The sequence below is a fragment of the Battus philenor genome, unplaced genomic scaffold, assembly GCF_028537555.1.
Source record: "Battus philenor isolate CCGP_79_NKW_IND1 unplaced genomic scaffold, ilBatPhil1.0.hap1 SCAF_19, whole genome shotgun sequence".
Taxonomy (NCBI): Eukaryota; Metazoa; Arthropoda; class Insecta; order Lepidoptera; family Papilionidae; genus Battus; species Battus philenor.
This window is the reverse complement of record NW_027181681.1, coordinates 12276618-12297550: the sequence shown is the minus strand read 5'-3', so window position 1 is coordinate 12297550 and position 20933 is coordinate 12276618. Positions and strand designations below refer to the sequence as shown.

Here is a 20933-nt window from a genome sequence, read left to right as displayed (position 1 = left end):
CCAAGAAACTAAAAAATCGACTTATAACAAAATCACAAATTTATTTTTCTCTGTTTACAGATAGAGGGTTTCAATAATTTTTTTTTTTTGATTAAACGTTAATTGTATTTGGAGATAAACCATTTCCCAGGTTCAAATTGAACCTAGTGTTTAACAATACATCTGTGACCTTTCCAAAAAACAAATCTTAACTATTAGGAAGATCGGAAAGTAATGTCTTTTTCTTAAGTTAAATTCACACGACTACATTATTACATGTTTTTATTTATAATAATATATTCATTCATCTTCGATGTCATCCGTATACAAATTTTGAATGCCGAAGCAGTAAAATCAATTGGTTTTTCTGTAAAATATGTCGACAGAAACGACGTTACTTTCCGGTCACTCTAATATATTACTCACATATAAAAGTATGACTTGGACTTAAAAACGTTTTAACAAAAATATTTTTGCGATTAGTTATCTCAGTCCGTATAATGCAAAAAGTTACTTACTGTGCCCGGCGATAAATATTGCACATCGACTTTTGTAAAGAGACGCTTCGTAGAGCATCATCTCTGTCCCAAACTACCTATGTGACGTTTTGTTAGTCGTGCGGCAGAGATAGCACTGTTCGAAGCCGAAATTAGCCGATTGTCTCTTTCTAAAGGTCAATGTGCAATAATTTTATTAAATTTATTGCCGGGTATTGTACTATTTTTATTATAGAATTTAGTTGGCACACAAATTATTATTGTCAAATTGTTTTAATTACTAAATAAAGGTATATTTATACATGATTTTTTTTTGACAGTGACATAACATGAGAAATTAGGTCGGAACTGCAAATGATAGGAACGTCCGGTCGCAGCTGTGCTCGCATCCGGCCTGATAAAGCTCAAAAAGCATATATTTGTGAAAAGCTCGCCTCAAAACGAGCACATTCTGTCAAACAATAGAATGAGAAGCATTGTGCTTGATACAAAAGCTTGGACGACTTGTTCGGTCATGAATTTTTTAAATAAAAAAAAAACACTAATTATTTTTTAAGATTAATAAACAACTTGCAAATATATGCTACAAATTTTCACCGCCTTGTGGATTCTTTTGCAGAATTTTATATTTTTAAATTTGAAATATAGATTGAAAATTTTTATAGTAAAAAAGTATGAAAAAAATAAAAAGATTGTGGAATTCAGTCGTATGAATACAGATAATTAATTACCCTCTCGTGTGATATTGATTCCTCCAAGCCCGCGCCCATATAGGTCAAGTTCATTTCAAAGTGGGTCAAGGGAACAAACTTTTACGTTTGTTAGTTGAGGTTGCTGTAATGCACTCATTTTAAAAAATAATTATTTTTAACATATTTTATCTAAGACCCGACCCGACCATTCTCTATAATTCTTTTCATTGCTAATATAATATTTTTTTAATTAACCTTCAGTAATAGAATTTATTAGCTTATTTCGTGCTACTGTTTCCTGCCATACAGCATTGTTAACGGGAATTTCCCTGATCTATTCTCGTCTACCGAATATATTTCATATTTAGCTGTCTTACTATGTAGCCAAAGGTGTAGATTTCATAGGTTAATTTTAATTCATAATATATCCACTCCTGGATATAAGCCTCCTTCATAGATTTGTTAAAAGACCTGTTGGAAGCAGTCTGCATTCAGCATTTTTGAACAACCTTACCAAAATCATTATCAATTTTCCCAGTGGACAGATAATTTTGCTACTGTGGACAACACCTAGTTTATACAGGTCACAATTTCTAGAGCTAGTATTTAAAAGCTAGGCTCCCTTGAAAACCTATATTTCATCCATTAAAGAATTTGAACAAAACCAGTTGAAATAAACAATCTTGTTTGTAGGAAGATACTGCAACAGGAATTAAAATATACACCTATAGATATAATCATAATATAACTTTATTTAGCACAAGTATCAAAAATAAACATGAAACATTCATAGTAAGTTGGATTAAAATAAAAAGCCAAAATTTAGCAACATTTTAATATATATTTTTATTCAAATGAATTCAATCATACATTACAGAATACTTGGATTTTTATGTACGTTCATTAGAATAATAATTACAAAATAAACCTTACTGATGTTACAATTGTTAAATATAGAGAATGATCTGTTCCATGGCCACACGCCGCGGCGCAGACAATAGTACGCTACATTCTTTAATTTCACTGTAACCGTTACCATAGTTTGAGCAACTCCCCACATATTTATTTGAAAAATATCGAATATATTGTGCTCTATGCTCATAAACACCGCGTTAAAGCTACGTGGACAATTTCTTTTAAAATAACTATAATTAAATGCACCATAAGAACCTCCTTTCCAATGTTCATACATACCGCATAGCACTCGGTTATGCAAGCAATAATCCTCATACATTGCAAATAATACTGACCATAACGTATATAGGTTGGATGGATTTACAGTCGAGTGAAAACAGTAATGAACCAATGTGTTACAATAAACATCTTTAATTGACATGTGTTGATGAACAAATCATAAAAATCAATTGTATTGCTTACACAACTACCTATCTATTGCAAACGAGTCACTCTGTTGAGACGCAGCATCCAAAGGTCCTCCATGACAACCCTACGACCGGATTCCACTAAGAACCTACCAACGGGGTCTAATATAGGTTCCAGCCTAAGTACATTATTTGCTATAATCTCAATGCTACTAACAGAAACCGTTTGTACTCCTCCGAGAGAAGCCTATAGTATGAATATTTGATAGCAACAAATGTAAAGACTGCGGCAATTAGTATTTTGTAAGGAGAGTAACAGAACGCATAAAATTCAACAGTTACATAGCGATCTCTCTATATACTCCGGCCCCGGGGCCAGTAAACATTTGAACAAGATTTATTCTTATGCGAATATGTACAGAGGCGTGGAGCGACCGCTGCAGCTCAGAGCGCAGCGGCGGGACATCATTGGCTCTTCAGCTCCTTGCCAATCGTGTAGGACACCAGGCGCGCCCAGTCGATCTTGCTGCGCGTCACCGGCAGTTGTCGTCGCAGCGCCTTGAACGTCGTATCGCTCATCGTCTTGTAGTTGTCCGAGATGGCCGTCTGGTAGGCGTTCTCCGCGTCGCACACTAGGCGGACGAACTCCTTAGCGGCGCCCGCCTCGCCCGCCGCCGCCAGTGGCGCGCGGACCTCCTTCGAGCTCACCAACTGCACGTTGCCGTCCTCGTAGTAGTGCACCTGCACGCGCAGCATGCCTCGCAGCTCGGCAGCTCCTGCGCCCACCGTCAGCGACCATACGGAACGCCACCGCCCGTTCCAGTAATTCTTCGGCTGGAACTGGTGATCCTCGATGCAAGCCACCAATGATACGGTGCTGGAGTCGAGCGCGCGCCCCACCACGAGGCTCGCGCCATGCTTGTAATGCGCAGCCACGTACGCGGTCAGCTCTTCGTCAAGCGCCGCCCGCCACGGCTCGGCCACTCGGTCGGGCTCGTATGGCTCATATTCCGACGCCTCCTTGCGTAAATGGTCATACTTAAACGATCGCTTGGAGCGAGGGTCGAAAAACCTACCGCCGCCGAGCTCGTTGTGATCTGTTATCAAAGTATGGAGTTCAGAGCCTTCCAGGCGCACGGGCGTGAGCTGGTCCTTGTTGTACTGTGCGAATGCACCGCTCGCACCCTCCTTTAGCAGGCTGTCGTTGTTTAGCAACACCCTCACATCGTTGAAGACTTCATTGAATTCGCCTGGCGGCGAGTGTAAAATGAAATCCGAAACAATTCTCACTTTTTCCTGATCACTAATCACTTCGTCACCGTCCGCCGCCATTTTTGATACTTTTGACTTTTTGACACTGGCACAGATAAAACTGCACCAGAAGTGGAAGGCATAACCAATGACGGAAGGAAGTGAACAAGGAATTAATTAACAAGGTACGAATATACAAACACAAATTTAATACATATACTACAAGTAGAATTGGTAATTTCCTGCTGAAATACTTTAAACAAAAATTGTTATTAAGCCTATTGTATACAAAGTCAATTTATTTTGAATTTATTCGTCATAAAATAAAATTTTAGATAAGTATTCTCATAATATAAATGTTATAGCTGGTAAAAAACATTAAACCTGTATTTAACTTAAGCGTAATAAAAAATAATAAATAAATTATGGCAAATTTTGAAATACTTTCAATATTATTATATTACGAGAAAAAAACAGAGTTAAGCCAATGTTACTTTTGTGAATGCTTGTAAAAGTTAACTTTGAATTGCATTAGGATGTAGACTTATACAATTTTAATTATTATGTTGGGCTATAAGTTTTTCGGTTGTACGGAAAGCCTTGGCCGAACATTTCATGCTTTTGCCTGCAAGTAAAAGACAACAACATGTCAAACTGTATTGTGTAACTTCATTCCGAAAAAGTTTTTCGTTTTTATAGCAAGAAAAATGTCATTATTCAATTATAAATACTACGACAGTCCCGAGGGCCAGGACGTTTATAAGAAAGTGTTTGTGACTGGGAAATATGCAACGCTGACTGGCCTGGCGGCAGCTACTTACGATGTGCTGATGTACTCTCATCCCAAAGGTATCGTGAACACGACTGGACGGTACATGTTCTACCTGGGGCCACTAGTTGGAATGGCGACCGCCTTCACTGTTACCACCAATGTCGCACAGAATTTTAGAAATAAAAACGACGGTGTCAACTATTTTCTTGGCGGAGTCGCAGCGGGCTCTATTTTTGGCGCCTGGATGCGTTCCTTGACCGTGGCTGTGCCTGCCTGCATCGGTTTAGGTGCAGTTGCGCTTATAAAAAAGGCAGCAGTAGACAACGGTTGGATATTAATTCCCCAAATGCCTCCTAGTGCCACGAAAACTATACAGTCGGTTAGACATGACTGGACTTTGGTAAAGGACTTGGATAATCTTAAAACTTGGACTAAAGGTAAGCTGAAAGATGAACAATATAGTAGTTCTAGCATTTTTTTTACAGAATTTGCTGTCTATATATATTGTTCCAGAACATTCACATAATCATGTGGTGTTTCAATAAACAAAACAACTTACTTGGTGATTTTTATCGACCATCAGATATCTGTTTCAGCGTTCATTATCATTACAGCCATAGGTTTCACATAGATTGTTAATTCATATGTAATCACATAGTTTTTATTTCTTATCAACAACCTTTTGCCATCTAGTATACAAATTTTTAATGTGGGAGCAGTAAAAATTTTACAAAATTACACAATATAGAGATGTAGTTGTTAGTTTTAAAAGAAATATATTATTGTCTTAAATAGTAGGATAGGATATTCAAGCATGTGGGGGACAGGCGACCTTGTAAAGGTTGTCATTTGCTGTGTGCCTCAAGTATTAGGTAATATCCAAGGGCTAAGTACTTATAAAGTTTTAAGCTAAGTGTAATCAGATATCTTCCACCTTATAGCAGATGGCATCTTTGACTTATAGTTGATAGTTTTTAAGACAATTCAGACTTAAACACAGCTAGGAAGTAGCAAGTCCATAAATTTATATACAGCATTCATTTTGGAGAATGTCCTGTGGAACTTCTCAACCCTTCCTCACCATCCCCATTTATCTAAAAAAGATGGAAGTTAGTCCTCAGCCACCCTTATTCTGTGAAGTAATACTTAGAGAAATATAAAGCATTTTGATTTAACATTTGATCTGATTCCCACTGCCCAAGTTTGGAACAATCTGCTGGCTACCTTATTTCTTGAGAAATATAACCCAGGGTCGAAGTGAACAATGGAATTTATGTTGATTGACATACAACATTTCTGACACATGATATAGATATGGAGCAACTGATATATATACCATAGTATGTAGATGACATAAACCCCATTTTTTGTCAGTAGACAGACATCCATTGAGTCTCTCTGGACATCTCGAGCACTTTAAGAACTTAGTTCACATAGGTTCAAATAATGTTAAGTTTTCAGAATTTTATGAAAACTAAATAATAGATTTTAACTCCCTTACAATAGTAACTTTCAACTTTTTAAAATTTTATTTTAAAATCAATGAAAAAATGTAAAATAATGGCCCGTTATAAATTCAAAATCTTTTTTAATTTTCCAAAGATTTCCAAAGGCTGCTACACTGTCTTTATTAATATATATTTTTTAAATCATACACAGTTGCCCACAAATTACACTCAAACATATTGATAAATTTAACAGATAATAAATGCTGGTTGCAAGTTGCTTCCACAACTAGATTCATAGGGGATCTATGGAGAAGTATTAGTACAGCTGTGGATCTCCTAGGGCTGATATAATGTTGATGTTTCTTGTCATACTTTTTTATATAGTCCCCATTATTGGCGACCTCTTGTTCACCAATAATTTTTATACAAAGACTTATATTTCAATGATTTTTCATCATACTTTAATTTATTCATGTTGTCATCTCTCATCTACAAATTCTACCACTATATCCTCTTATATTCAAAGGCCTTACAATGCCTCTTTTTACAATTTTTTCGTATACATCTCCATTTTAGTTCCTTATTTACACTTTATTATACACCAAAAAACTAAATAAAATACATTTAAAATGAAATGTTACAAAATAATATAGCTAAAAAATATATATACACACAGGTACAATAGGCTGTCTTATTGTTGGAGGCGATCTACTATACAACCTTTTTATTTATTTAATACTTTATTATTTTATTTTTCTCTACTTATTACTGATATGAGGTAGACAATATATATTTCAGTTTCATCTAATTTCAGGTACCAATTAGATAATCCAGGTGGATCAAGCTAGCTGCAAGTAGTGTGTATATAAAATCAATGTTATTTAAGTGAAGTTACATTAAATGCTTTTAAAGGCTACATTGTGTATACTTTTCCCTATTTATACTTTCTGTATAATAAAGATTGTTAAGTTATTACATAAGCATCACAAGTACTATCAATGTATCATCTCAATTAATATTTTCTTTGGTTGAGATGATTCAACCATATTTATGATGGAATTAGCATGAGATAAGGCAAGGCAAGCCAGTCAGTAACAACAAAAAGCCTGTCCATGGTTTTGATTGAAGTCAAATGTTTAACAAAAAACTTTAAACTTTAACTTAATGTTACTGTTACATACTGTGTAACACCACTGGTTCACAAGGAGTCCTTTATTCACAAATCAGTTGGTCATTCTACTTTGACACAAAGCATACTTTTAATAGTCCAAAGTATGCTTCCAAATATCTCAAGAAATCACTGTCCAAATAACTTACCAAATAGTCACTTTGTATCACTGATTGTAAGATCTTAATCTTATAACTCAAAAAACAACACTGAACTGTCAACATGGGGGAGTACACCTATATATATTATGGAGAAGGTTCTAGAAAGGTTGAGTTAGTACCCAGAATTCCCGAGAACCTTACACAAAAATTAATAAATAACTTCAAGGTTATATGTGTTTATCTTCTTGATCTTAAGGTTCCATGTTTATTGTTTAACGGGTTCTATTTCTTGTGCTTTGTAACATTACTTACAATTAGATTGGCCATCTAAAATTAACTTAGCTGTGATAATTTACTTCAAGACATTAGGTTGAATAAAACAACTGTTTATGTTAAAACTTTATTTTCAATTAACAAGACAAAATTCAAGCGACTTATAACAAAAATGCTATTGTTAAATGTATAAACATTGCAATTGGTAATTTTTGTTCTATTGTAGTTTATGATTGGTAATATTGTTGTTCAATACAAAGGAATGTTCAAAGCGTTGCAATAAAGGGCTTAACTAATACACTGTTAGGAGGCAAGCAATAGAACATTAATAACGGAACAATATTTTAATTTAGATATTCCATAATAATAAATAAAAATAACAGATAATATATGACTGAAACACAATATATAAATGCATAATTACTAAATAAATCCCACACCAGTGCACAAATCATATATCTATCACCTAATTTAAGTATATGGCAGCATATACTGATTTTACAGAAATACAACATCCTATATTTGTTGGACAGTGTTAACCCTTTCTTTACCGCAGTCCATTCCACCAAAGTGACGCCACTGAACCAGGCATGTGCTGCAAAGTGTGTGCATTGCGTAGCAGTAAGCTGGTGTTTGAATTTTATCATTTGTGTTACATACTTGAAGATTTTACTGGTATATCAATTAAAAATGGCCGACTAACTCGAGCACTGGTAACGAAAGGGTTAATAAAATGCACATGACCACCCTAAAGGGACAGCCATGGTCAAATTTTAGTTGAGATCTATCAAAGATTAATTTTTTTGACATATCTCACCTAAACATCGGTAATTATATATCAGGGGTAGCTAAGCTCTTTGACAGTTCGAGCCATTTTTTGAAAATTGAAATTGCTTTCAAACTGCAATTGAATATGCATTTAAAACACTCAAAAGAATGTATTTTTACAAAAATCTTATATGACAGCACTCCTAATAATACTTAAGATGCAGGTTAGGTAATTATGATCAGAGTTTTGAATTTGATAATTTAACTGTGGAATAATAATAATTATTATTTACACAGTAATTTGTTTCCATTTCCCAAGAGCTGACATAGGCAATATAAATTTAAATAATTCCACAATCAATCAGGGCCAAAAATAATTGTTCAAAGAACAGCAGTTTGGCCACCCCTGCTATAGATAATGTATCTATATATGTAGGATGCATAGTTTTTTCATTTATTAATATTGTTGAAGACTAATTGGGGCATTTAGAACCTATTTATAGTTTTATTTGTTTTTATACTTTTTATATTGGAAAGTCCCTTTGCAGTTTTGCATGTTTGTTTTGTTCTATTAGTCTAGTGTTATGTTTCACTTAGTTTTGTAAAATAATAATTGATTTTATAAGGCAAAAGATTAAAAGACTAATCATGCTAAGAAAAATGTAAAGAGGTTCCTAATGCCCCAGTCAGTCCCAACATATGTCAAACTCTACTTTTGAGCATTTGAATAGGTGTATGGCTTCGATAAAACTTCCGGAATAGCCTAATTTGTCAAAACTCTCTTGTATATAGTTGAGTTTCTCTATAATGGCATAATTCAACTTGAAATTAATTAAATGTGTCGTGAAGGTGTATGTATAATAAGACATCTGATGTTCGGCAAGTACACATACCTCATGTTTTAAAAGTAGTTTCAAAAATATAACTTAATTACGTATTTTACGGATAATAATGACAAGTTTACAGGATAAAAAGCAACGTGACAGTGATTGAATTGTAGCATTTTTCGTTAACTGTGATTAATTGTTACTTACAAGCTTTTAAAACAGTAAATGTATTTAAACCCATGTTTAAATTTATTACAATTCTTCGTTTTCACAAAAGTGCAGTTAAAAACACTTAACTCTGTCCAACGGTGAAGCATATACGCACAATTAAGATTCAGTTCATAATTTTTACGTAAACAATTTTCGATTCATTATAAAAATGTAAAACTAATTTTCGCTATATAACACCACAATGGTAAATATAAAATATATCTAAACTCTCAAAACCCTAAACGAGAAGTATATAAATAGAAATGTTAATTCTATTAAACGAAAAAATTTGGCTAAACAACTTTGGAGCGAATTAACAAATGTCATTTTGACAGAAGTCGTGCACAGATAATAAATCAACATCAAATTTTAAATAAAGATAACATAAATTATCTTAAATAATTATTACCTTGTTTTTGTAAAGTAAACAAATTATAATTAAATTTATCAAATAACCTGGGTGAATAAATATTTTTTTAATTTTCCACATTATTTAAAATAAATAAATCATACATCGAAAAGATGGAAGTGACATTTGGCACGTAATAAAAAGAACGATGATCATAAATTCGTAATTATAACACAGCAAACGATTCTACTGTTCGCAAAATGAATTAATTTTGCTTCTTATTAGTTATATAATCTGTTTTTTTTTTTCAGCGGGAAGATCTAAGTTTTTAAATATATTATTAACATAGATTATCATATCTTGTTTTAATTTTTTAATTGCGATTTGTTTTTATTATGTGTAATTCGATAACAAAGAATGCGTGAACTAAAATATACGTTAGGTTCAATTGTAATATATTATATACTGAAATTTATGCAATTCTTTGATATAAAAGTTCTTTCAATAAAAAGCATAAACATTATACCTAGACATCCAATCTATGTTAATGATATATATCAAAGATTATCCAATTCCTTTAATAATTCTTACAAATCAGTACTTTTGTTAGTTCATCATATTATTTAAAGATACTGGCGATAAGAAGACAGGATTGAATGTAAACATTTTAAAATTTTAATAATTTAATCTCATTTAAGGTAAATTAATTTTCTCCTAAGAAATATTAAATGATTTAATTTAATCTCGTCTATATTAAATTTTTTTTTAATATGTTCCTGAATAAGGTATTTTTTGTTTTCAAACTGCAAGAAATAAGAAAAAAATTGTTTCAAAAGAATCTGAAGACAAAATGTTAATCTTTATAATGATTACAATTGTAATTATTTCTGATCAATTAGATTATCTGTAAACCCATTTAATAACTACCTACTACCCACAATATACTCCTACCTTGGTTAATATCAAACATACCTACGGATATACAATGTGAAAGATCAGTACAATTTGCTACTTAGCCTGTCTTTGGCGCGTTTTTAACTTCATCAACTTCTTCCTCTTCTTCCTCCTCTTCTTCAATCTCTTCTATGATTTCTTCTTCAAGCTCTTCTATTTCTATCTCCTCTTCTATTTCTTCATCCGACAAGTCCTCTTTCTGCAAGAATATTTAAGAGAATGTACTCTTTAAATTAACAACAATATTTTTTTATACTTACATTTTAAGTTAATGTCTGAAGTGGCAGCACTTTGGTTACTGAACCGGTGCCTCCAATGGTATCTAGGTACTATAGTATGTGCCTTCAAGTAGGTGGGTAGGACGTCCACTAGGTGGATCGATGATATAGTTATGGTCCCTGGAAGTTGCTGGAATTATGACCAATACAGGTCTTAGTGGGGGTATTTGAGGAAGGCCTTATGCCTCGAAGTAGATGGCTATTGGCTAAATAGAAGAAATTTAAAATTTAAAAATTACAACAGTGAAATCTGTGAAAGTCAACATCAAAAAAGGTTTACTGACTTTTGAGATCATAAAAGAAAAACCTCACCGAGCTTATTTATAAATAAAATTAAAAATAAACATGTAAATAATCTATTATTCCTTTTCATTCTTTATTTTCCTTTCTCACATCGCTTTCACCTCCAAAGTACAATTTTTTACATTTTTATATTTACTTATATTTTTTTGCATTCCAATTTTTAATAACAAAATGCTTGTATTGACAATAACAGTTATTTAGACGCCTTGGTAAGTAATAAAGGGTTGCCACAGTCTATTTTTTCAAGCCAAGTCTAGTTTAGTCAAGGTTTTTTTATACATTCCCCGTTTCGATTCTACTTTACATGATACAGCAGGGGTTATTTAGACAGTTAATAATTTTAACTGTATATTAGTATTTAATATTTAACATTGCCATGTTCTCTCATCCTTAAAGGTCGGTTTGTTAATAGTCACCAGTTGAACTTTAGGGAGTTACTCGAAGTAAGTCTGTGGTCAAGTCAATTGTTCTCCGGACATGTACCTTCATATTGAAACTACAAATTAAGTTAATCTTATAGCTCACCTCAGCTTGGGGTTGGGTCATCGCGCTGGCGGTTGTGAAGTCGTCTACCGTGGACTCTGCAAAATTTTCAAATACCATCATTTTTGGAATTTCAAACATTTTTTTACAACAATCTTGTAATTTTTTTAATTACAGATTTAGTACCATTATCGACTAATTGATATTTGAAAAAAAAAACGGAGCACAAATCTTAACTAATAAATGGATCTTTATTAAAATGAAGACTACGTACTCAGTAATGATATTTGTCAAAATAAAGTGACATCACCCAGCGGAAGAGACTGGAAGTGGCAGTGGTCAGGTCAGAACAGATAGCCATAGGGGCATAAAGGTTCTGGTGTGGAAACCAAAGGCCTGGCTACCGCATTGAATACCCGCCTTGTGAGTGTGGACATGTGGACAAATGACTTTGTCGAGGTCGACAGAATACTCTAAATGCTTACACTTTTTTTGAGAAAGGTTCCTGTTAGTAATCTATGCCAGGTCTATGTCCAGCAGTGAAAGTCCCACGGCTGAAATTATGTCGATAACATACTATGAAGTTATAGAGTTATAGTATATATATATACAGATATATAGTTATAGTATATCGATTAAACAGGGCATACTTTTTTATTTGTTAACTGGGTGTGGGTAGTCAGAGATATTTCAATTTTTAAATAAAAATCTATTATTTAACTCCAGATCTAAGTTACAGAAACCGCTTAGGCTACAATATATATTACTGTAAAAGAAATATTTTTTGCGTCTAGCAGACATAACTAAAGTGTAGACGTATGTATACTATTTGTAATCTATCACGATAGTGGCTCTATGACACTAGTTGTCTTTGACTAAAATAATCACCTGGGTCCCTTTCGGGGGTGTCCCGTGGTCCATCTTGTATTAGTGACAGCGTCATCTTTCCGCTTACGACCAACTGGAAAACAAAATCGCTTGTTTAAACAGATTGCAAATTATTATCGCAAAAATAATCAGTTTACCGGTTCCATTTTGTTGGAGATATTTCAAAAATCACGTGATTTATGAGTATGTGTACATAAGATTCATGTTTTATTATTTCAAATGGGTTTTGCTAGGCACCTATGTAACGTCAAAACATTGATATACTGTACATTGTACTAAATAATTTTAAAACATATATTTTCTTGGTGTCATTTTTATATATATACTATAGTCACGTACGGAATTTTGATCGTTTCAAAAAGTACTTGGCAGCAAAATGAACGCCGTTTACAATTTTTCATGATATAAACCTTTTTTTCTCGAAATAGCAGCGCCCTCTATGTACCATAATACCACACAGCGATCGCCAATGCCTGCTAAGCATGGCGATTATGGTATATCCCTCATAAATATCTTTGGTGGAGGCCTGTACCTTGTGTTTAGGCTGTAACGGCGACTCCTCCTAATGTCTTTTATACACGTGTAAACATATTTTCTAACGCTAAATATGATGTATAATTTAAAATAAATATACTTTATTAAGTACAACTCACAGGTGCGTTCTTCGGTTTCGCTCTATCCGTTCTATTCTCCGCGAAGTCCGCAACCAGGACTCGAGCTTGCTGAGGAATCTCCGTCTCCAAGAATATGGACTTCACCTCCTCAGCCTCGTGCTGGGGAACAACCAAATCTTCGCTTCGTACAGAAATTCATATTAATGATGAACCAACGAAGAAGAACCGTCATTTACGATATTGAATAAAGAATGGTATGATAGGTAGACCAACGAAATTATTCGACATAGCCTATGGCAGTCACATCCGTGACGTCCCTGCCTTGACCTTTTGAGTTTGAATAGAAAGAAGTAGCACGGAGTCAAATCAGGCGAATACGGTGATTGTGGAATGCAGGAGCGGCTTTAGCTCGTGTAGCGCCCGTGTGCAATGAAACCCTGGCGCTCCATAGGTCTGACCCCCCTCCCCTCCCCCGCGGAGCACCGTGGCGCCCCCCGAGTCGGCGGCGCTCCTGTGCGATTCACACCCTGCACTATAGGTTAAGCCGCCCCTGGCGGAACGATATCAGTCGATACAAAACACTACCTATGTGTCGTTATGTCATTTGTGCGACAGAGATAGCGCTCTACGTAGCCGAAATTAGCCGATTGTCTCTTTCCTAAGGTCGATGTGCAATGTTTATCGCCGGGTACTATAACATGAACGCGCACGGCCGAGCGTCGACTTTAGTCGTTAACCAAGAAATTTTAACCCATCTCTGCAATTACAGTTTATTATAATAACATTAGGTGAACGTAATGCGTATCTTTCAGCTTGTATTCCAAAACTCTTATTACAAGTGTGTTAGAGCAAGACGCGCTCAATGTCGCGGCAAGTAAAACCGGCTTTGGGAATGCACCTATGGCCGTCGAGTATACTCGACGCTCGTACCGAAGTGTTTAACCTTTTGACAAACGCTTTGCAAATGTTGTATACAGTCCGACCAACCTAGGAAAATAAATTACCTGCCTTTCTAATGCCCGGGAGATATAAATAATAATTTCACATCACTTTTTGATCACAGTAGGATATAGGTGATGTATGCTCAGCAGTTATGTTTACCTGGTGGGTCTTCTAGATAGGCGCTTAATAGGACTTATTCAAAGTAAACACCACACAAGGAAATATATTACGGGACCTTGACTTGGCTGTCTCTTTACAAACATTTAAAAAGAACCAAACTTTTTCAGTTGTTGTTGAGCAACCATTACTTCTAGTTAGAAGATATTCAAGCAACGGTTTTATGTTTGATGATCAGGGGTTGTCATCCTTTACACGTTTTTAAAGTCATCAGCGAGGACATCTTGTTTTTGATTGGTTGCGATTTCCTTTAAGCTTTATGTTATTGTCATCGGATAGTCTAAAGAAGTATTGCCCTACGTGAGGTATGGTGGGCACACAGGTGGGCAATTTGAAATTGGAATCAACACTAGTTTATCCCCTGTATGGGGGGGCAGAGGGGGGGTAAAGAATTTTAGAAAGGCTAAGATCAGGCATGGTACAAAAAAGCTTGGAATATACTGAACTAGAAAGTGCTTCGGTCTCAGAACGGCACGAAGTTTGAATGTCCTGTGAGGGATTGTTTTGAAGGTGATAAATAAAAATTAAAGAATGTGTAATGCACTGACTGGTGGCTTCGAAGGCTGCACGGGCGCAGGCGCTGCGAGTGGCGGAGGCGCACAGGGCCACGCCCCCCCATCCGCTGAGTGCGCTGTCACTTCCATCCCCACTACCTGTCGCACATATTATACGGGTGATATATATATATATATATATATATATATATATATATATATATGTATATATATATAATCTTAAAATCTTAATGTATAGTATATATCAATGTTTTACCTTTACGAAAGTGCTTAGCAAACCCCATTAGATATAATAAGTATATAAAATATATACATATCTCATTATATCTAATGGGGTTGGTGGGCACTCGTAAATGACGTGTGTGTGTGTACATATATATATATGTCTATATATATATAAATATATATATATATATATATATATTGACATATATATTATATACACATATATATATTGACGCCTTTAAAAGTTACGAAGCCGAAATTATCCGATTGTCCCTTTCCAAAGTTCGATGTGCAATATTTATAGTCAGGTACTGTTGTAAATTCATTCTATCAACTGCATTCGTTTATTATTTATATCCGCTAAATTCCGTTTAATTTGAACGTTTCCGCAACTAGTTAACACACTACCCACAAGTTTGCTAACACGTATTTTAACCCCAAATAACAGATTTAAACTTATTTCATGAACCCTACCTTTTTCAATTAATTTACCAAACTTAAAAAGCAAGTATACAAGTTCATTCTGTTACGATAGAATTAATAATGAATAAAAATATATTAAAACTTACTTTAACACTCGGACTTTCTTGAATTACATCTTCTTCGTCTTGATCTTTAATTGAATCTTCTTTAAGAGCTTCTTCTAATAGTTCTGGAGTAGATTGTTTTTCTTTTCTCTCTTCTTGAATAAATTGTTCGGAGCTCTGTGCTAGTGTCTTATCTTTACTTGATTCTACTTCTTCTGATAGGGCAATTAGATTTACGCTTTCTCCATTTACTTCTAGACTCTTATCTGCGGGTAATTCATTCTTCTCTTCAGTTTCAGATTTAGGTGCCTCTTGAATTGTTTTATTATGTTCTTCCTCCTTAGGCTGTACATCATCAAGAAGTGTATCTTTTTCTTTTGATTCTATTAAATCCTCTATAATGTCGTTAGATAAATCTGCCTTTTGTTTTATAGGTTCAAGTTCCGTAAGAGTCTCTTTCTCTTCGGAAATAACTTCTTCTTTTACAGATTCGAGAGCATTGTCAGCTTCTTGTTTATTAGAACTATCCGATATTTTATTTTCTGCATCTATTGTTTCTTTTTGTTCGATTATTTTTTCTACTTTCTCTGGATTCTTCTCTTTTGGTTCTTGGAATTCGCTTGCTATAATGTGCACTGGACCGCTATTTAGTAAAATTGTTCCATTAGTGTAAGGACGAGTGTTATCCTGGGCTTCCTGGAAAGGAAAATGCGTATAGTTTATTTTAAGTGATATAGTATACTATGACATATTTTCCTATTATTACTGCAAAATATACAAGAAAACGGTTTAAAACTATACTATGCAGTAAATACTGAATTAACTAATATAACACAAATTATTGAAAAGCTATAAAAATAAACAAAAAACCATGAAAAGAAAATATATTAAACACACAGACACATGACTATTTATAAGCATTCTAGAGATTAGATATATCTACTGGCAACACTATATCTATTACACATAAAAACAAAAGTAAAGTGCTAAATAAATAAAAGTAATGTACAAATTATTGTATATTCTTTATTTGGTTATATATTACAACACAAGGGAAACACGTCATATGTTATAATAGATTTTTATTGTCATTTCGTTATATAGGGTAACTCTGTGCAAACAGGAGATGGCGGCAAGGACGTCAGTACAGATTAAAAAATATTAAATGAACATGCAAATAAAATAAAACAGCAATGAGACAGAAAAAAAATATTAATCAATTTGACGTAAACGCTTTTTTTTATATCAATATTAAATGTATATATTTGTGTTATATAACTGTCTGTGGCTCGCGTCGCATTTTACGGCCCATTCTTGATGTAAAACCTCAAAATGTATTTAATTTATTTGTTAGTATCGCTCATTTTGGCGGGAAGAAAACTGATTGACAAATGGCGGGAAATTTAAACTTTTTAATTTTTTATTTCTAAATTGTCACCTATTTAATGGTAACAAAAAAAACGATCCAATAATATAAAGAAATATTTAATAAAGGTATATTGGTGGGAATTAAACGAATAGGAAAATGGCAGGTAATGCAAACATTTTTTTAATTTTTTCAAATGTCGTCTATTTAATGGTATCAAAAATCAAACAGATAATAAAATAATTCTAGCGTTAATTTTTTTTTTAATTTTTAAAATGTCTATTTAAAGGTATCAAAGATCCAATAAATACAAACAATGCAACCAAAAAGAATTTACTAATTATACCAGAGTAATATTATTTTTTTTATTGCTCGTGTACTGGCCGGCTAGAATTTTGACTAATGAATTCTGTCAATGTACACGTGGTGTCGTAATCGATAAACAAGGAGCGGGAAAATGCGCGCCAAAGATATTTTGAGGTTATTACAATTCAATGTGCCAAAACGTATTAAGGCCATGTTTTGCATCTCAATCCACCATAACGGTGGTCGTTCGGAACGCAATCGGCGCTAATAACTTCAAATGAGGCCGCGCTATTTACTTTAAAATATTTTAACATGGATGATTCTAGAAAATTTTACACAAATAATATTTCTTCAAACTATGTTTTTTTATTCGAAATTCCAGAATACTTTATGCAATGAATTATAAAAAAAAAAACAAAATACAATATTAGTTTTTTAAAATGTATACAAGACAAAACTGTAGTAGTAAGAGAAATTTAGTTAATTTCTTTTTAGTGCAAAAACACTTCACAATTAATACGAATATAATATGCGTATTATTTTGTATGCACATTTTATTGTTATCTATATAATGTAATATACAATGAAATTAGTATGTCGTGATTTGATTGATGAAAAAAAGGCGGAAATCAATTCCAAAAAAACAATACACAAATTAAAATAATTAAAAAACAAAAATAATGATGCTTCTTATACCAGTGTTACACTTATATTATGTTTTGAGTTTGTGTGTATGATGCGAATTCCCAAATGATCCAATATCAAAAATCCTTCGAATTAAAATTATTATTAAAATTTTGTTATTAGTTTTTTTTTTCGCTCGCAAAACCAATGGCCGTTGGGGATGGAAGGTTCTCGAGTAGCGACCACGAGGCAGTAGACAAAGCGTGGGTAGACCGCCCACTAGTGGAAGTGGACTGACGACATAGTTAAACGCAGGATCGTTCGTCATAGCAATCTTTGGAGTAGGTATATATCTTGCAGTGTACTTCTAACTAAGGATAATTGATATAAAATTCCTAATTCAAATTTTCATTTTACAAAATCGAATCGAGAATTAAAAGACAGACAAATAAATATAACCTATATAGCTCATCGGATTTAAATTTGATGCATCGGAATTCTTTTGTTCTAATTTTAAACTAAATAAATACATTTAAAAAACTTTCAAGTTAAACGGTTTTTTGATACCCATATTGTGGTGGTTGAAGGAAAATATGTACCTAGTCCGCCATATTGGAACGGCGTCCATCTTGAATTTAAAATTTTGACATAATCATCGTGTTTTACTAGTGTAGCCGTTTCATTTGATACGCATATTTAGAGGGTTAAGGAAAAATAAGTAATCCGCCATTTTGTATCGGCGGCCATCTTAGTTTTATAATGTTATTGATTTTATTATATTATATTGTCATCTAAGTTAAAGGTGTGTACCCAATTTCAGATCAATCTGACAACGGGAAGAAGCTTAAATTTCAATTTCTAATTTTGACCCAAATAAATTCCGTACGGGTCGAACTAAATAAAACCGTTTAAAAAAAAGTTTATTTCCACTAAGTTTCTTGTTATTTCTCAGTAGATGTCGCTTTACGAACTAACCGTGAGTAAACTTTATTTTAATCTGTCGATTATAGATGGTTTGTAATGATGTTATATAACAGGGGTGCCCAAGCACTTTGACAGTTGGAGTCATCATTCGAAATTTGAAATTTTTTTCGAGACAATTAAATACGCATTTGAAAGATGCAAAAGGTATAATTTTTAGATATAAAAAATTGACACAGATAATTAATTCAAATATGATGAATGGTGACGACAGCACTTTTCAGTAATTATTTTAACCGGTTAGTTAAATATGATTTTTATTTCACTAATTTGATTGTAGAATAAAATTATTCAGATTAGTACTTTGCTTCGATTTATCATTAACTATGATATATGCAATATAAATTTAAATATTTATATAATTCTACAATAAATTCGAACCAAAAACAATCGTTCAAACCACTCTTATGGCTCGCGAGACGCAGGTTGACCACCCCTGTTATATAATAGAGCTATTTTGACTTGAAGTGACAGTGGTTAGTCAACAGCGGCGCTAAGGCCTTGAAGATCTGTGAATTCGTGGAAGTTTTCAGAAGTCGACGACCTGAAGAAGCCTGTGTCCAATGGCGTTGTAAGGCTAATACGTTAATTTAAAAAGGTAGTATGATGTTTTAATGACAAGTAATATACTTGTTAAGAATGTCGAAGGACACTTAATGCAGATCGTTGTCAACCGGTTGTGAATAGTTATAGCCCAGCGTTGGACTAAGATTTATGACAGTTCACAGATTCGATGCCCATATTTTTGTCTTCTGCATACCATAATACCACAGTGCGATAGCGATTATTAGTTGAAACGCCTATGAGATACTATATTGGATTTATTTGAAATGGACAAAAAAAATCTTGCGAACGCCAACCTGCCTGCCTATCGTGTTAATTATGGTATAACTAAGAAAGACACTAATATATATCTACTTCCGCCATGCAGCAGTAGTCGTGCAATCGTGCACCGCTCGCGAGCCCGCTGATAAATGCGTTAGCGGTAAACAATGCGAAACACAACTACCGCCGTTAATTTACTCAACACGTGTTTCACCCCTCCACGGGACATCCTCAGATGTTAGACCGACCAGTGCCAAACACCGAGTGAGCCACTTGGCGGGCGGTGTTCTTCATTGCACGACTACTGCTGCATAGCGGAAGTAGCTATATATTAGTCCCTTTCTTAGTTAGGAGACTTCCGCAAGGTAACGCCTGTTTCTATTAGATAATCTAATATATAAAATTCTCGTGTCACGGTGTTCGAACTTGAACTCCTCTGAAACGGCTTGACCGATTTTTACCAAATTTTACATGCGTATTCAGTAGGTCTGAAAATCGGCTACTATCTATTTTCTATACCCCTAAGTGATGAAGGTTGTTCATACTTAATTTTTAATTAACGAAATTTTTTGTTTTTATTTTTTTATGATACAGCATACAAGAATACATACAACCATAAATTTTCACCCCTCTACGATTAACCCTTATTTTTTATTTGTAAATTAAAATATCAATTTTTTTTGCAAAACAACGTTTGCCGGATCAGCTAGTTATGGTATACGAGTATTTTTGAGTGGAACTATATGTATAGTGGGTGTCGACCAACCAGTGATATTAGAAATATATGTCGAAGTATGTCCACCAGTGGACATCATGATATGATGATGGCGAGTGGATGATATACTAAGTGTAAAACTGGTATAGGAGTCAGTTTGATGTGGCATGCAGAAACCTGTCGTTGTTGGCTTTGAACGTCGCTCGCCTCCATCTGCTGTTGAACTTCCGCTACCAGGCCTGAGATGGCCGACACAACTGCACCCGACAAATTACTGTATTAATTACGTTCGGTACACACACACACAACTGTGCCTCCATATTCTTAAGTATCGTGTACACGATTTAACAACAATTAAATCCAATTATATTCTCTTTTAATGTAACTCATTTAATTTTAATTCTGGTGTGAAATAAATGTGTATATATATATATATCCATAAATTACAATTTTAAATTTAAACAAGCCCAAATTAGATATATATTTAAATATAAGACTAAAGATATATTCAAAAAACCATTTCACGTTTTCATAAAAAAAAAATTGAGATTCC

The 20933-nt window shown here is 33.9% G+C and overlaps 3 protein-coding genes across 7 annotated transcripts in view; 1 reads left to right on the top strand and 2 right to left on the bottom strand.

Annotated features, from left to right (window-relative positions):
- Nucleotides 1–1989: 1989 nt before the first annotated feature.
- Nucleotides 1990–3857, bottom strand: cpa (F-actin-capping protein subunit alpha). The gene has a single exon (XM_068764237.1). It carries the CDS (start codon nt 3820–3822, stop codon nt 2956–2958), a length of 867 nt encoding a protein of 288 aa, XP_068620338.1. The 5' UTR covers nt 3823–3857; the 3' UTR covers nt 1990–2955.
- A 526-nt stretch (nt 3858–4383) lies between these two features.
- ND-B14.7 (NADH dehydrogenase (ubiquinone) B14.7 subunit) lies at nt 4384–6877 on the top strand. The gene is made up of 2 exons (XM_068764382.1): nt 4384–4950; nt 6776–6877. Exons 1-2 carry the CDS (start codon nt 4449–4451, stop codon nt 6784–6786), a joined length of 513 nt encoding a protein of 170 aa, XP_068620483.1. The 5' UTR covers nt 4384–4448; the 3' UTR covers nt 6787–6877.
- Nucleotides 6878–7663: 786 nt separating this feature from the next.
- RIC-3 (RIC3 acetylcholine receptor chaperone) overlaps nt 7664–20933 on the bottom strand; it is a 52626-nt gene continuing 39356 nt past the window's right edge. For 4 of the 5 annotated variants that reach the window (XM_068764021.1, XM_068764019.1, XM_068764016.1 and 1 more), the window contains 7 exons: nt 20558–20637; nt 15606–16259; nt 14845–14949; nt 13217–13336; nt 12564–12636; nt 11718–11773; nt 7664–10810 (listed from right to left, as the gene is read on the bottom strand). In XM_068764021.1, the coding sequence (XP_068620122.1) occupies nt 10670–10810; nt 11718–11773; nt 12564–12636; nt 13217–13336; nt 14845–14949; nt 15606–16259; nt 20558–20637 (1229 nt within the window). In that variant the 3' untranslated portion in view covers nt 7664–10669. The remainder of the gene's footprint in view (nt 10811–11717; nt 11774–12563; nt 12637–13216; nt 13337–14844; nt 14950–15605; nt 16260–20557; nt 20638–20933) is intronic. The other variant, XM_068764020.1, reaches the window with a different exon arrangement.

Bases quoted from the DNA above. Each gene is read 5' to 3' on its own strand.
- cpa (XM_068764237.1), bottom strand. From the start codon at position 3,822: ATGGCGGCGGACGGTGACGAAGTGATTAGTGATCAGGAAAAAGTGAGA.
- ND-B14.7 (XM_068764382.1), top strand. From the start codon at position 4,449: ATGTCATTATTCAATTATAAATACTACGACAGTCCCGAGGGCCAGGAC.